General features: G+C 37.1%; 1 protein-coding gene across 2 annotated transcripts in view; it reads left to right on the top strand.

The window, feature by feature from the left end:
• Positions 1–2321, top strand: part of Akain1 (A-kinase anchor inhibitor 1) — a 50645-nt gene extending 48324 nt beyond the window's left edge. Inside the window, exon 2 of one of the 2 annotated variants that reach the window (XR_006856834.2) lies at positions 208–320. Coding sequence is in view for 1 of the 2 variants with exons in the window: in XM_046467462.2 (XP_046323418.1) it covers positions 208–401 (194 nt within the window). In the remaining variant the exon portion in view is untranslated. Of the gene's footprint in view, positions 1–207 lie in introns of both variants that reach the window. The other variant, XM_046467462.2, reaches the window with a different exon arrangement.
• Positions 2322–17529: the final 15208 nt, after the last annotated feature.

Below are 17529 nucleotides of genomic sequence, written 5' to 3'. Positions count from 1 at the left end.
TGGTGAGAAGATGAACTCAGGTGCATCATGGGGGAACGGTATGGAGATTCTGTTGGAAATGAGGAAGGGGAGGCAATAGCAGCATGTGCTACGAGGGCTCCTCACTGTGACTGGGCTACTCCAGCACTTTTTTCCTCTATTCGTCTCTGTCACAGTTCTCCAAATTGATTTCTCTTCTTCCCACCTCCCTTTTATATTTTTGGTTAGGTGAGAAGCCTGGAAATGAGCCTGAGGAGGTGAAACTGCAGAATGCCAGCAAACAGATTGTGCAGAATGCCATCCTACAGGCTGTGCAGCAGGTCTCCCAGGAGAGTCAGCCCCGGGAAGACAAGAACAGCGACGCCCGGGGCCGCAGCCAGCTGGGTGTGCAGGAGTTAACCAAGAAGCACGAAAAGAAGTAACAGGGTGGTGGGTTTGGCTCTTGTCATATGCTTGGTCTCTAGCCTTCCTGTTAGTATAGGATGCGTTGCCAAAATGTCGCCAATAAGCAAACCAACATGTGTTCTGGACACCTAGCCGTAGGATGAATTTGTGCTAGCCCTTGGCTGAGAAGCAGTGTTTTCAAAAAGTGCATCAGATGATTCTGTTCATATTTATACAGTGCCTCTGAGACAGAGTGGGGCCATACCTGACACTGTAATTGCAAAAGTAGTTTTGCAGCACAATTTAGTTTTTAAATTCTTTTTTTTTTAAAGAGTTCTAAGTCTTGTTTATTTACTTCTGCCTTTTATGCATTCTTTCTGTGATTTCAACCATCAGCCTTTTGTTATTTTAAATGAAATACTGAGTAGAGTTCTGTGTTCTTTATAAATATTTTTAAAAGATGTTGCTGGAGTGAAGAAATAGAGTCTTAGCCCCTTTCATATATTTTTTATGAAATGAGTTCAGGTCCAAGATCAAATTAAGCAAAAGCAAATTCTTAGAGTTCAGAAGCTCAGTAAAGCATGTATTTATATTATTATTTTTTTTTAAAAAAGGAATATAGGCCTTTTAAGAACTCATTCCTTTAATCCCAGTTCTCTAAATTGTTTCATAGCTGACATTTGCCTTCTGGGCAGAAATCCACTGGGAATATTATGGGTTTCCTTTCTCATCTCAAGATTAAATAAAATAAGACAGGTGAGTCTACATGCATGAGCCACTGACTGCTTGATTCCTCCACAGTCCAGTGGAGAAGAACTGCAGCTCCGAATCCCTAAACTGCTGCTCGCCTTGGACCTACTTAGCCTTTGGTCTGATTATGGACTGCAGCATCCCTGGAAGGAACCTTGGGGCCTTATAAAAACTGTGTCATATCAGGCTATGCATTCTCATTAATACCTAACCATAGAAACTTTCCGTTTCCCATGCACAAATTAGAATTGCTTTTTGAGATTATGAAAATCATACAGATCAGAAATGAATAATGCTTAAAATGGGAAAGGCATTTTTTTTGATTCTATGAAGCATGCAAATACGGAAGAAGCATACACAAACAGTATTATGAAGGCATTTCCGGGAAGTGTGTGTGTGTGTGTGTGTGTGTGTGTGTGTGTTTGAGCCAACTCTCTTTGGACAGGATGACTTCCTGCCCATCTTTATGGAGTCTTTGAGAATATCATTTCCTGTGCTATACAAAAGTTACAGAGATGGTGCTATTGGGGGCAGAAAAAGTATTTGACCTTTGTTAAAACTTTGAGGCTTCAGAGTATCAGTGTCTACGTTTGATAATTCTTTTTTAAAAAGCAAAGAATCGGCATATAAAATGTGACTAACGTTAAGTATATGTCTATAATTTCAGTATGTTACACTTTCCAGATGGATATGATGGATAAGAGTAGATAAAGGAAAACAATCTCTTTATCAATTGTGTTAGGCTGTTTCCCTTATGGCACAGATGGAATAAATTAATTCAGGGAGAGAATGGAGGGGAAGTAAAGGAGGTTAAATTTAAATATTGCTTATCCCTAAATATTTTTTGGCAGAACTCATGACAGTTGAAGAATAAATTTAAGTTAATGTAAAGGCACATGAATGATGTGATATAATTGCATAGTGTAGATAGTGGAAATGAAAGTATTCAGGAAAATTATTCAGGGATGCCCACAAATAAGAAACAAACCCAATGCTTGTAGTTTGCAAGTTATCTGGCACTATGTCTACTAAGATGTCTGAATATAACCAGCCTTGTTTATTTTCTGTCACAATACAGAAGCATAAAAACATGTTATCTTTCTTCTCTGATGTATCTGTACTAATAAACTGGGGATCTTTGGGAACAAACATATTATTAACCTCTGTATCAAAATGTTATTTATAAATAAAATATACCCAGCTTTGAAGTATGTCGTTATTTTAAGCAAAGTTTTCTACACCCTGTTTGGCTATCCTTCTATGTAGATGTTACCTGCATATGGTACCCCCAGACTTTAAAAGGTGTCTGTCTTCAAACCCCAAGATAATCATCACGGCTGGAAGAAATGTTTCTTTAATGGGTTCTTCACTGTGGATGTTTAAGAAAAGTGTAAGTGTAAATATATGTGTGTTAAGAAGTTGCCTGCTGATCTCAGAAAGTAAGATTAATGGATCTGGAAGTTTGAACATCTGTCATAATCTTCCCATAATGCAAAAGTCTATAGCAAGGAACAGAAATGGTGATAATTTCTTGAGAGCACAGGTTAAGCAACCACAGCTTTCCATTGGTAGGTGCCATATTGGCAAAATCCTAAGAAAACTCAGTCATGAAAATGAATGCATCTTTTAAACTCTTTCTTATATCCCTCTCAGTACAAATACAAAGTTATTGGTTTTCATGGGCAGGGGGTATGGGAAGTCATTTAATGTAGGATTCCAGTGGGTTTCCACTTGGTTGTCATCATAAGCCAGCACACAGCTTTTAGTTTTTGGAATTCATGGGAACATTTATTTCAAGTCCTTTATCTCCCTGATTTACTGCAAGGTAAAGTATACATGAAGTTCCCAGCTCTGTGTGTTCAGCTGTTCATCTTTTGCTCTGCCTGTCTCCAGGGTAGAATTAAGGATTTCTCTTTTTATGTTACTTGGCTTTTCTGTAATCATCTATCCAGTACAAACAATACTGTAAATAGATACAGAACAACTTAATGGCTCCTGGGCATCCTTTCCCTTTTGAATTCTTTGTCTTTTTAGAAAGTTTTGAACTGACTAATCTTCCCTTGGGGTGGGATTTCAAGTTCCAGATAAACGGATTCAACATATAAAATTAATCATTGTGTTCATGTCATTGAGAAATGAGAATCTGAGTATTTTCAAGGTTGTTTTAAGATCTTTATGAAAACACATCACAAAAGAGACCTTTTTATTTTATTCACTGTAATGTCAATATTATTAAGAAATAGTAGAATGAAATCTCCATGACAAAAGGTAACAAGTTTAGCCACCGTGTTATCCACACAGAAGTAAAGAGCAGGTAGGTACTTGAGCAAATTTTTCAGTTCACATAAGGAGAAAATGGAAACAGCAATAATGCCTTCTCTCTTGAGTATGGGATTTTTTTTTCTGAGATATATTAGTACACATTACCTCATTTACCTTATTGCCACAATCTCACAATAAGGTGTAGCCAGAGAAGACCATATTCTTCTTTTACAGATAGCGTCACACTGAATCTCAGGGAGGATAAATATAACCTAAGTTGAGCACTACTGGGCACACAAATGTATGAATCATTAATCTCAAATTTTGTGAGAATATGAATCAGGGAGCTTGCATATACATTTTAGGAATATCTACATTAAGATGAAAGAATAAAACTACTTTAGAGAATTCTTTTCCAAATAAAATAGAAAAGGGCCAGCAAAACTATTCATCAATAGAAAAAGCTCAATATCATTAACCTCAAAGAGTGGTAGCTATATCAGTCAGTTTCACATTACTATAAGGAAATACTTGAGATATTTATCTTATAAAGAGAAAAGTCTTTTTTTTTAGCTCGAACTCTGAAAGTTTCAGTCTAAGATTGGATGACTTCGTGGCTTTGGGCTCTGGGGAGGGTGGAACATCATATCTAGAGCTTGTGGTGGAGCAAACTACTTACATTATGAGCAAGGAGGCAGAGAGAATCTGAGGGACTGTGCTCCCATAAGACCCTTCAAGGACACACTCTCAATGGACCCAACTACCCCCCAACAAGGCCCTAGCTCCTAAAGGTTCCACCACCTCCCAATAACACCATCCTGTGGACCAGCCTTCAACACACGGACCTGAGGGAACACTCATCCCAGGGACCACTGGTAGCTAAGGAAGGACAGGGAACAAAACAGAAGCTCACACCACAGCACAGGAAGTCCTCTCCTCTTCCCTCAGAAGCCGCCTTGAGAAGTATGCAAATTCCTGAATGGGTGTGAAGAACAACGAACCAAGTGTGTGGCTTTACCCTTTATCTTCTGGCTACAGTGTGTGGACCTAGCACCAGTCTCCTTCAACACCCGAACACAGGGAGAAAAGTCTCTGAGGAGCTCCCAGGGAAGGAAGGTGGGAAGGGAGGATTATTCCCAGCCACTTAGAATTAGGGCAAGCATAAAAGTAAATCTCAAAAGTACTCAAGAGCCCTTTGTGAGCAAAAAGCACTTGACCAAGAACTCGAGCCGACTCAGAGATGCTTTAAAACAAATCCTTTGGGAATGGAGAGGTTGTGACAAAAAGACTGAGAAAAGCCGTGTGTTCACATTAATGTTAAAGCAGGTTTTCCATAATTGGCAATTGTGGCCCAAAGGATGAATGTGCATTGTTATATCTTGACAACCTCAAATATAACTAACAAACATCAGGAGGAGGATGGAGGAAATGCCATTATGCTAATGACTTCACCTGTTGACGGAAAGAACATTTATGTGAACTCAAGTTGAATGATCTAGTTAATGAACTTCAGGAGTACCAACCTCTTACTAGATTTCATAATTCCTTTATTTTTTTTTTAGATTTTTTAAATTTTCATTTTTTGTTTGTTCTTTTTAGATATACATGACAGTAAAGTATATTTTGACTATTATACAAATATGGAGTATAACTTCCCATTAGGGTGGTGGTATGTGATGTGGAGTTACACTGGTCGTGTATTCATATATGAACATAGAAAAATTATGTCTCATTCATTCTACTGTCTTTCTTAATCTTATTCCCTCTCCCTCCCTTCATTCCCGTTGTCTAATCCAATGAACTTCTATTCTTCCCTCTTACTGTGTCATTTAACCTTTGTTTTTTGGTGACTGGCTTATCACTTAGTATGATAGTCTTCATTTCCATCCATTTACCAGCAAATGCCATAACTTCATTCTTTTTTTATGACTGAGTAATATTCCATTGTGTATATATGCCACATTTTCTATATCCATTCATCTGTTGAAGGGCACCTTGGTTGGTTCCATAGTTAGCTATTGTGATCATAATTCCTTTTCTTAACCTTAGAGGAAAGTTTTGGGATATAATCTTATAATAAAGAAAAACTAATTTAAAGTTTAGCAATTTCTTTTGTTTCTGATTATTTTTTCTTTCATTAAATTAAAAAGCAATGAGGTATTTTATGTACATATGTATGTACGTATATATATGTATGTATCTCACAAACACATAGTTTTTTTTACTGTGTCCATTCCCATTGGAATAATTCCTTAGCACCATACACAGCTCATTATTCTCTCATTCTTCTGCCTGAAGTTGCCCAAGAAGATTTAAAAAAATTTTTTTTTGTAGTTGTTGTGGTGCTAAGGATCGAACCCAGTGCCTCACATCTGCTAGGCAAGCGCTCTGCCACTGAGCTACAGCCTCAGCCCCACAGGAAGATTTTTGTTGCATAGGATATTCCCTCTGAGAAAAATAATTCTTTTTATCTTTGGACTTAGGCCACAGGTGGTCCCAAGTAAGAAGAGAAGAGAGAAGGGTTCATTCCTACAGGACTTTTCAAAGTTCAAGCAGGTTGCTGGTGTGCAGTAAAGCCTCCCTTAACTGAGTTTTACTCAACTGATTAACCAGTGCTTTTGCCACAAGCCTGCCGCTTGTCTTGGACACCCTTGCACGAATGTTCTACTAATTGAGTGATCAGTGTCGCCGACGCTGTTGCCGCTATCCATATGTCTGGACATTTCTCTCTGCACAGATGGCTGCCTGCTGCAAAATTCTTCACTTTTTGCCTGTGGATCTTTTCCACCTATGCCTGTGGGCTCAGCCTACATAAGGGGCCAGCTGGAAGTATCAGGGAGCTAAAGCCCCAGGAGAGACCTCAAAAAATGATGATTGAGGGCTGGGGCCTACACACCCCAGCCCCTTAGCTTCTCAGATGAACCAACTCTGAGGCATATTCCATTTCCCAGCAGGGGTCCCTTGAAGCAGTCCAGATGCACACAACCCTTTTCTTCTCTCTCCTATTTTCCCGCCTTCCCCTCGGTACTTCCTAGGCTGAGCTCCTGAATGAACCACCTTTACTCATGTCGTTTTTTTAGGATCTGCTTTTAGGGGTGTTACACTAAAAGACTGTGGTGTTACGGTGTATGTCAGTCAGCTTTTGATCACTGTGACATAACACCTTAGGGAAGCAACTCAAAGGAGGAGAGGATCCACACCCTTCCACCAAGTCCCACCTCCCACAGTCCATTCAGCCATGAATTCATCAATGGGTTAACCCATTGATGAGGTTAGTGCCTTCATGATTCAACCTTCCCCAAAGCCCCATCTCTGGACACTGCTGCAATGAAGACCAGCCTTCAATACATGAGCCATGGGGGACATTGCCAATCCAAACCATAATATGGTGCTTTCTATCAAAGAAACCCAAGTTGATAATGATTTGTGTCTTGTTGCAGAGAAACTGCAGATATTGAGCTGGAGCTGGTGTCATTGAAAACAAACCCCCAAAGTAATAGGCTGTGACTTGTTAAGAAATAAGATGTGCTGTGCATTTTGATTTTTATTACAGATGTCTTGGTTGTCTTAAGATTAATTGACCTTGGTTCTATTTTCTAAGCTGGCTGATTTATAGCCACCGGATACACACAGATAACAAATAGACAGCCACTAGAGGCTGCTCTGCTAAAGGAAAGTGGCAGAGAGCATATTGCCAGTCCACACAACTTACGAAACTGAAGAACTGAGATTTATTTAGTGTACAGATGATGCATGTTGAGCCCAATAATTTAATCAGTGTTAAAGCTGAGTATTTTGGTCAAGTTTTGGGAAAAAGACATCCTTTCCATTAATTTATTATTTTGTTTATGCTTTACGACTAAAAGCTGCCTTTTGAAATCTGGAGAAATAAATTCAAGTAGGTCTATAGTTTTTTTCCCAATTAAAAAAAAAAATTCAGGGGCTGGAATTGTGGCTCAGAGGTAGAGTGTTCGCCTACCACATGCGAGGCCCTGGGTTTGATCCTCGGCACCACATATAAATGAATGAATAGATAAATATATAGGGGTATTGTGTCCAACTACAACTAAAACAAATATTAAAAAATTCACAGTTTTCAAAAAAAAAAAAAAGAAAGAAAGAAAAAAAAAGCAATGTTGTTGAATCAAGAGCACACAACTCTAAGCCTATGACCTGGGTTTCAGGAACATTCTAATTGCTAAAAACATCTTGTGCTAGTCACTCACACATTTATCATAATATGCAATTATATCTCTATTTCTAATAAATTTTTTCATTTCAATTTCTACAGATAGACTGTAGACTTCATGAAAACAGGTAATGTCCTTTTGGTTTAACCTATATCCTAAAGCCTCACAAAGAGTAAGCACCTGGTAGCTACTTGTTAAATAAAAGCATAAATTATCTATATGATAATAAGGAGCATCTTAATTCTTTTGAGCCTTGTTTTGTTCAGCTGTGAAATACATGTTCATTAAGGTGATCTCCGGGCTTCTTTCTAGTTCTAAAAGTAAATGATTCCAGGTGTTTTGTATTTTTTTGCTGAGGATAAGTGTACGGCTTGATGAATTTTTATGTGCATATATACCCAGATCAGCACTGCCTGGTGGTTGTAGAACATTTCTACCATACAGCAAGTTTTCTTATGCTCTTCCCAATTGCTAACTCCCCAAATCAAAATGATATTATGACCCATATAATAATAGATTCATTTTTGAATATCATATAAAAAGAATCATGCAATACAGTCTCCTTTTTTTTTCTTCCTTTTCCTCTGAATATTTTGTGAGAGATTTCATTGTGTTGTTGCAAATAGGGGTAATGTGTTCTTTTTATTTGCTATGACTTCTATTGTACAAATATAATTCACCCATTCTACCATTGAATATTAAAGGTCCCCCTAACTTTGGCCATTACAGATAAAGCTGTTATAAAGATTCTTGTACATGTCCTTGAATATGTACATGAATGTCCCTTGGGTAAATATCCAGGAATAGAATTTGTAGAATCAGATCGTACGTGTGTTTAGCATCCTAGGTTCTGCGGCAGAGGGTTCCAATGTGATAGTGCTAGTTTTTCCTCTGCAGCTGAGTTGCAATTGCTTTGAATGTTCAAGGCAGGCTTGGTCTTTCTACAGAGCACTTGCTTTCGAAGCCTGGTGAGACCATGGGAAATAGCTTCTGCCCTGAAGCCCTTGCAAACCTAGCCTCCCATGTACAGTGTTGCAATTAAGCGAGACTCTCGGGGGTGGGGGACTAGCCTCATTTTAACAATTTCATTTCCCTTCAGTTCATCTGACTGCCCAAATGCTTGCTGATTTCATTTTCAGTCTTCACCAAGAATCAGCCAAGATGCCCTTTCCCTTCCTTGCTGGCCATCAGAAGTAGGTGATTGCTTATTGTGGAAGGGTCTCCCCTGGTCTATATTCCCAGTTCATCTAGCCTTTGTTGCATACCTGCTACTCTGTTTTATTTAAAATATGCCTTTTGTAATATGTCCATTTTTTTTCTGCATTAGCAGCGTTGGGCTACATTCTTCCCAGGAGCAGAAGTCCTCTGAGTCTAGGAATCAGACACGTTGGTGGCAGTGATATTATACTGTTAAGGATCATATTTATAATCTTGGGATCAAGTGTATGAGCTGAAACCTAACGGTCACTCTTTAGAATCGTAATATTGGATAGTACTGGGATAGCCTGTGTGAGGCCATGGATTTGATCCCTAGCACTACACAGGCATACTTTTAAACCAAAAACCAAAACCTCAAAAACCACATTGGAGAAAACTTTGAGTAGTGGATATGTGTTGTGATAGAAAGTGCTGTTCACTGAAGAAATTTTGCCAGGGTTAAATTCACTTAAAATTACACTTGAAGCAGGTAATAAAGATTCCCAGAGGGTCATTAAATAGCAACCCTTTCCAACTCTTGACTTTGTGTATGTTAGGGTATACTTGCTTCCAAAGTACGCACATGTATGTTCAGAATGAAATTACAGATAAGTATTTTTTGGTCTTGGTTCTATATGAAAAGTAGGCCTGTTTTATAATAATCACTCATTCATTATTAAACAGAAATAATTTACATAAGAAGTTCGTACTTAGACTTTCACTATTTCTCAGGAGGTCAGATCTCTGTGGCACCAGGTTAAATTAAAGTGGTCTGCTATAGACAAAAGACCTCAAGATTTTCTGGGAACTTGCCAGCTGGACTTCCAAGAGAATTCTTCTTTTGTATTGAATGGTGAAATCAGAGTCTTGCTATTGCTTTATAAAAGAAAATAAAAAACAAAAACAAACACCTAAAACCCCACATGATGAAAATATTCTCTATCATTTTTGGGACCATAATATAATGGTTCCAAAATATATAATATATATTATATTACATAATATATAATATAATTTTTTATTACTTATGATATCTTACAGCAAAATGTGTTCTAACATAATATTTTTAATCCCATGAGACTTTATAACTCTAAATTTATAAAGTTAAATGACTAAAGAGAGCATTAAAATTACATATAAATATTCTGTGAGTTAAAAAATAAGCAAACAAATTGATAATAAATACTATGTGCATACTAGAGAAATTATGTAAGGAAATGACCTTTTTGTAGATGATTTAGACATATCCAGGGAATAAATAATGTGGATAATGGATTCAGAAAATATGTTTCATTTTTATAAAGAATTTCTTTTTGGAGTAGCATGTTACTCCACTAATTTATCTCAGATAATTTATTTTTATTGAATTAAAGGTTTATTGAAAATTAGAGTTCATGCTGAAATAATATAATTATTAAGCTATTACCAATTTCTTGATGCTGGGAGTTGTTCAAAATTAAATAGATTTTGACCTTAAACAAATGAATTTATCTTTCTTAGGTTTATTTTCATTATTTCAAGGCAAGCGGATAATTATACCAGTTCCATTTGGTGTCGGCCATATTGATATGTGATCCATATCAGAATGTTGGAATCATTGGATTAGACCTTGTAGGGTCTAAACAAATGAAAGCTGTTTAGGCAAATTCATCCTTACCACTAGCTGGACGGCAATATTAAGACTACCGTGTGTCAGTGAATCTCACCATACAAGAAGTTAATTAAAAAAATAACAATGGGTAAATGGAAAAAAGATCAGTTTAGGGAAGGGAGCATTGATTTGTAGGGAGGGAAGGAGAAGGAGAGGTACTAGAACTGAATTAGAACAAAATATATTTCATGCTTGTATGATAACGTATTATATATATATACCAATATGGCTGATAGCAAATGTAACTGGTATAATGATCCTCTTGCCTTGAAATAATGAAAATGTATTCCACTATCAGGTATAGCTAAAAAGAACAACAAAAACAAAAATATCCCAAAAAACTATCGTGAGTTTTCTTCACCTGGTGAAAAAGCAGGATAGCCCTTTTTTATAGACTAATACATGTCCTGAGCACCCTGCTCTACCCCCAATTTGTGTCTTTTTCTTGCCCCTTGCCCCTTCTTTCTGCCTTCCAAACATAGGGGTCATCCTAGGCAAGGACTTCTCATACCACATGCAAGAAAGGATGAGAAGCATTAAGAGATTGGTTCCATGTAGAATAGTTTCAAGAAAATATACTTTTTTTCTTTAATACAATTTGATTTATACTTCTTCCCATAAAAGCTTCACTGAATCTCCTAAAAGCTACATCCCTTGGTGAAAGATCTAGTTATAGATCTCTGAAGATTGATTGCCTGTTGTCCTTGACCCACATGAGAAGCATTCAGAATTGTGGTGAGAGGAAGTGAGTTGAGCTCCCTCTAGGGCACAAAATGTGTCATTCACACTACTGCAGGGGATTTGTTCACTAGAACAATGAAAGGAACCCACTTAAGAAAAAAGAAGGTACCACACAAACTGATTCTGTTGAGAAGTGACACTACACACTGTATGAAAATCTTCACTTTAAAGCTTGGTTTAAGGTGAAGGAAAAAAGAGATGTAAAGTGCTATTGATGCCAGTGCATCTAATGTCATGTAGACACTAACAGGTTTAATAAGATACAAAATAGTGGACAGCAGAAATGGTTTCATGGAGGGATGGATATTTCAATGGAATACTTACAGAATAGATAAAGGGAAGAATCATAAAGACAAGCTATTGCTTTAAATAAGCTTTCTAAATTACCATCTTTATTTTATTATTATTTAAAATACATTGACTTATCTAGGTATATTCTTTTTTTTAAGAGAGAGAGAATTTTTTAATATTTATTTTTTTAGTTTTCGGTGGACACAACATCTTTCTTTTTTTATTTTATGTGGTGCTGAGGATGGAAACCAGTGCCCGGTGCATGCCAGGCGAATGTGCTACCGCTTGAGCCACATCCCCAGCCCCTATCTAGGTATATTCTACTCTTTTACTATGGAGTCTTTCTTTCTTTTGGTTTATTCCTTAGTCTTCAGCTTTCTAGTCTTTTCATCTGCTAAGTGCTATGTACATTATAATAATAAAATACTAGAGAATCCGTGAGGGTCATGACCTCAATTTCCTTGCCTGGCAACGAGCAGGTGCTCAATATATATTTGTTGGATGAATATATTAATTAACTATTCATAGAATTTTTAACTCATTCACTAGCATATATTACATTCCAAAATCCAGGGTTAGTTTCTTTCATGCACTGGCCAATTAAATTCTTAGTTCTGTATGAAGTGTGTAGCACATTATGTCCATTTGAAAGTTTTGGAAACTCTGAAGGTCAAGTAACTTGCCCCAAAGAATCCTTCTAATAAGTATTGAGATAAGAATTCAAAGGAAAACACGCTGCTATTTGCAACTTGTGACTAGGGCTTTATTGTGGGTCTGTGCAGAGAGTAGGAGGTACCATGGAAGGCACCAGAAAGCAAGCTCCTGATTCTTCCCTTTACTGGGCATCTGACCTCCCCTGCCTTAGGGTCCACACTTGTCAGTGTGGAAAGAGACAACCTCCTCTCTGTGTCTATGCTGGGTTGTTGTAAGGATTTATTTTGAAAGTGAGACAAAACCTGTAAAGTATGAAAAATATGTGAAATATGTAAAATAGGTTTATTTGGCCCTCTGTTTCCACAGGTTTATCCAATGATTCAACCAAACACATACCCAAACTATTTGGAAATAACAGACAGCGTCTTTAATGAACATGCACAGAAGGTTTTCCTTGTTCTTATTTCCATAAACAATACAGTGTAACAATCATGTACATTGTATTTACATGTTTATATAGTAAGTAATCTAGAGATGATTTAAAGTATATGGGAGGGTGTGTGAGGGTTATTTGCAAATAGCACACCATGTAAGGTATGCTATTTATGTAAGGGACTTGAGCCTCCATGGATTTTGGTATCTGGCAAAGAAGGAGCTGTTTTTGAAATGCTAAGTAAATACAGCAATAAAACTTAAAAACCCAACAGATTGGGATTTGCAGAATCTATATGCCTACTTAGATCATAAATGTTAACTGGCCTGAGTAGCTCTTGATCCATGCTATAAAATATTTTTTAAAAGACTTAAAGTACATACTAATAATTTAAATGATTATTAGAGGATGTTATATACTGTTTGCTCTTTATTTTATGTCGTATCTGGAATATATCTTGGTGTTCCTTTCAAGTACAGGATAAAGTTAAAAGTTTTTTTTTTCTCATCTAATTAAGGATGTAAGATTAGCTAACTCAATTATAAAAGAGCTGATCTCTTTCCATCCCCTTCCCTGGTCCTCCTGCTCCTTTTTATAAGTGAATTAACATGCAATTTAAATCAATGAATTATTGCTGCTCAGAAGATATACTTTAATAGCTCCTAGAACAAAAACTAATAGGAAAATAGCCTTAACTGAAACCAACATTGCCTTAAAATTTAGTTTGAAATTGAATTTCAAATCACTTAATATATAAGTTCCAGAGTCTAAAGATAGGATGTATTTTGTTTTATATTGTTTCTTTATTCTTCATGTGAAAATGTGACCCTATCTGTATATACTGTGGGGTTTGACTATAGCCATAGTAGCAATATTAACTTTAATAGTCTATAATTAACCATCTATAATTATAAAATGCTAGATCTGAGGGGCTCTTTGGGCAGCCTTTCTCAGAGGTCTGCAGGATACTCTGAAAAATTTCTTAGGCTGATCAAGTTGAAAAACTCTCAGCATGGCCACCCACTCTTGGAAAGTGTCAGTGCATGGACTCTGATAAGGTTTTGGTAATGAAATGCATCAGTCTTTGTTTAATTGATTATTTCACCAGTGTGCTTCACCACAGAACCCTGTAGCTAAACAGCCTTTAACGACTTGCATGGTAACACATTGGGATACTTAGTCCAGGTCAAGGGACCTCCCCATGGTCCCACAAACTCAGGGGTCTTGATTCCCAATCTACTACAGCTAGCTGATGTCTATTCCAAAAAGAGAAAGAATGCATAGTTGTGATGGCCTGCTTTTAGAGAACTACCATTGAATGTCTTTTAAAAATCAATGTATACAAACCATGTCTTTAATAATTTGCTTTAAAATGTTGTCAGTTATAAAGCTCCTCAAACTTGAGTTACAACTTTTTGAAACTTGAATATTCTGAATTTTAAAATTGTTGTGAATTGCAAATATCATTGGTAATTATTCTGTAAGCATATATTTGAGTCCTACATGGCATAATTCTTCTGGGCTGGATATTTAAAATGATTAGAAGCAACAAATTACTCTTATATATCTTGATTTCTTTTTTCCCTTAATTTCTTCTTGGTCCTTCCAATTAACCTTCATAAATAAGAAAAATGGAAGTATTTTAATTTTTATTTCCAGTGCTACAGAACAACATGAATTATGTGTAATTTAATCTCATATGTGTTTTGTAGATTGACTTTTTAAGCTTTTGACCAAAACCATTAAATATTTTTAAATATTTATCTATCATGTGGTCATAGTATTAGCTTTCTGTTCCTATAATATATACCTGAGATAATCAACATATAAATAAAAAAAGGTTTATTTTGGCTCACAGTTTTAGAAGTTTCAGTCCATGAATGGTTGGTCCCATTTGCTTTTGGGCTTGTGTTGAGCCAGTATATGATGATGGGGGTGTGTGGTAGAGTAAAACCACTCACCTCATGGCTGGGAAGCAAAAAGAGAGGAAAACGAAGGGGCTAGTGTTCACTGTCCTCTTCAAAGGCCTGCCCCCAGTGACCTAGAGACCTCCTACTAGATCCCATATCTTCAGGGTTTCAATGTCTCCCCAAAGTACCACACAGGGGGAACAAGCCTTTATCACTTGGACCACTTAAGATCCAAACTACAGCACCCATAATCTGAATTTAACCCTGTAGTGTACCCAGACTTGATCTTGAAAAAAAAATCACTCATATCCTTGGATTAATTTCTGATTAGTTTAACCCATTAGTATCCTTACCACTCCAGGGAAGAAAAACCCTGCTATCCTGCTGAATATCACTTGGGTCAAAAACCAAAAATATCCCTTGTATGCATGGTACTTAGTGTATAGCTGGGATACTTGTGAAAGTCTTGAGATAAGCCTTCCCTAAAGACACACCAGAGCTGAGAGAATTTATAGGCTCTTGAAATATAGTAGGAGTTTGGAGGGGCCAACCTCAAAGGACATTTGTTGGACTGAATCCATGAAGGCCATAACCTGGAGTGGAAAAATGACTCAGAGTTGTGCAGCTTTGAGAAGACACCCCTTGTACGGTAGGTAGGTTCAGAATGTTCCCCCTGAGGAGAAGAACACTTGCTGTACGACTTACTGATGGCTGCCAACCACGGAGAAAACTTGTCTTTCGGAAGAGGAGAGAGCTTGGCCTCATGGAGGGTTCCACTCTGTGGGAGGTGATGGGACATGAAAATCAAGGGAGAATGGTAGGCTTTAGGGAAAAAAAAGCTGTCAGGAGAGCAGAGAAAGAAAGGTCTGTGGATATGGACTCCACTTTCAACAAACAATTTGAGTCAACTTAGTAGGAGTCAGGATGTAAAACAGCATTGATTCCGGGTAGCATAGCTACACAGTGATAAATAACATTTCCTAAGTTTCTGCGATGGATGCCCAAGTATTTGCAAAGTATAATCTAGTTGAATCCTCAGCACCACCAAGTTTAAACATCATCAGGACTCTTCACAGAGGTGAAGGCTGAGACTTAAAGAGGTTAAACCATTTTTTGAAGATTCTAAAAAGTGACAGGGCAGGCATTCATGTCCAGGTTTGTGTCCACAATTCAGGACCTTGATCAGGTTTTGGCTATCCTTGGATCAAAGTGTCCAGGCAAGCTTTTGACTCTCATTGCCCAGGATAACCTAAACAGAAGAAGTACAGCACTCGGGACATTTGACAAAGCATCCATGGAGTGAAGTACCAGGTTTCTTATGAATTAAACATAATACTTGCTTTAGTTGTTGACTGATTTAGTGGTTGACGAGTACTTTCAATGCCTTGGGACAGCAGGAGAGAGGATGAGAAGCATTTGAACTTGAATGCCTTCTGATGAGGTGTCCATCCCTCAGATCCCCACAGCCCTCTATTTCCTACTGGGATTTGAAGGGTGCGTTTCAATGTCCTGGACCCTTTGACACCTGAGATGACAACTTTGCCTCAGAATTAGCTATAAAGGAGAGAGGAGGAAGTGATCAAGTGGACCCAGAGGGAGATGATGGGTAGATGAGCAGGAAAATGTGGTAAGTTTTGTAAATTTGATATTTATCAATATTTCCTTTTATCCATTTTAAAATAACTTTCCTCTTGATTTTTAGCCAAAATCAGGTAAGCTTTTATTTATCTATTTTATGAACGTATTATTATACCAGTTTTCTTCTTATTTATATTTTTGCCTTTGGTAAAGAAAATTAAATCATACTTTTATTGCAAAATAACATATACTTACAAAAAGAGAAAAAGAAAAAAAAATAACCCTTAATTCAGTTGCTCTCAGGGAAACACTATTATTGTTAATGTCTGGTACTCCATGTGCAGATCTATGCATTTCTAAATCTTTTAAACAAAAATAGAACATTTTCTATATGCTGTTTGCAACTTATTTTTTCTACTAAGCAGGATCTCATAAATGTTTTCCTCTGTTCCTCTGTGTCTTAAACACTTTTTTTTTTGGTTGTTATTACCAGGGATTGAACCCAGGGACAATTGACCACTGAGCCATATCCCTAGTTGTGTAGGAGGAGGTTTTTTTTTTTTTTTTGTATTTTTATTTAGAGACAGGGTCTCACTGAGTTGCTTAGGGCCTCCTTAAGTTGCTGAGCCTGGCTTTAAATTCGCGATCTTCCTGCCTCATCCTCATGAGCCACTGGGATTACAGACATGCACCACCACACCCGGCTGTTATTAAATACTTTAGCTTTTCAGTTACACTTTTCAGGGTTTTGCTGAAAGAATTTGCATAACTTGATCTTTTACTGAAGGATATTTCTGGACCTTTTCTTGAATTACAAGTAAACAGACAACGTGCATTGTTCGAATGTTAAGAGTCATGTTTCTTCATTATTCTTGTCAGCGCTGATGGCTTGAGCAGCTCTACTTATCACTTTCTTTAATGTTTCTGAGCTCTGAGGAGCCAGAGGAACCCTCCACAGAGGAAATGAAGCCAGTGAAGACACAGCTCAGGTGAGAGGACTCGTTTTGCCACTAGGTGGCGCTTTAGCCGTTGAAATGAAACTCCAGGCCATCTTTAGAAATGTTCTTTTGAGAAGTCAATTAAGCTTTTCAATGATTTCTTACTTTTTTCCTATATGTATTTATTCAATTATTTGTATATTTTTAGTTTTCTCTTGCATAACTATCCAGTAGCACCATCATTCAGCTGGTTTAATCAGCACACTATATTTCTGTTTTGTTTAATTTTTTTAAAAAAACTACAAAATATTAGTTTTACTTTCACTCTTATCTGTTAGAATAAAGTAAAAGCAAAACTATAACCCAAAACAAACAGATTAAAATCAACCAACCAACTAATGGATCAGCCACACAAATGACCTGGATTGAAAGTGCTATGGGGTCTTAACTTTGAGGAGTCTCAATCCAGCTGTTAGTACTCACAGAAAACAGAACACTTTATAGTTTTCTGTTAAATAATGGAACATGAATTTTGAAAAACCTTGCTTCTAAGTTATCCATATGTTGCCAA

This window comes from Marmota monax, unplaced genomic scaffold (assembly GCF_021218885.2).
Source record: "Marmota monax isolate L192 unplaced genomic scaffold, Marmota_monax_Labrador192_F-V1.1 WCK01_AAM20220418_F8-fsc00103, whole genome shotgun sequence".
NCBI lineage: Eukaryota > Metazoa > Chordata > Mammalia > Rodentia > Sciuridae > Marmota > Marmota monax.
Note: the sequence above shows the minus strand (reverse complement) of the source record. Positions and strands in the feature narration are given on the sequence as shown.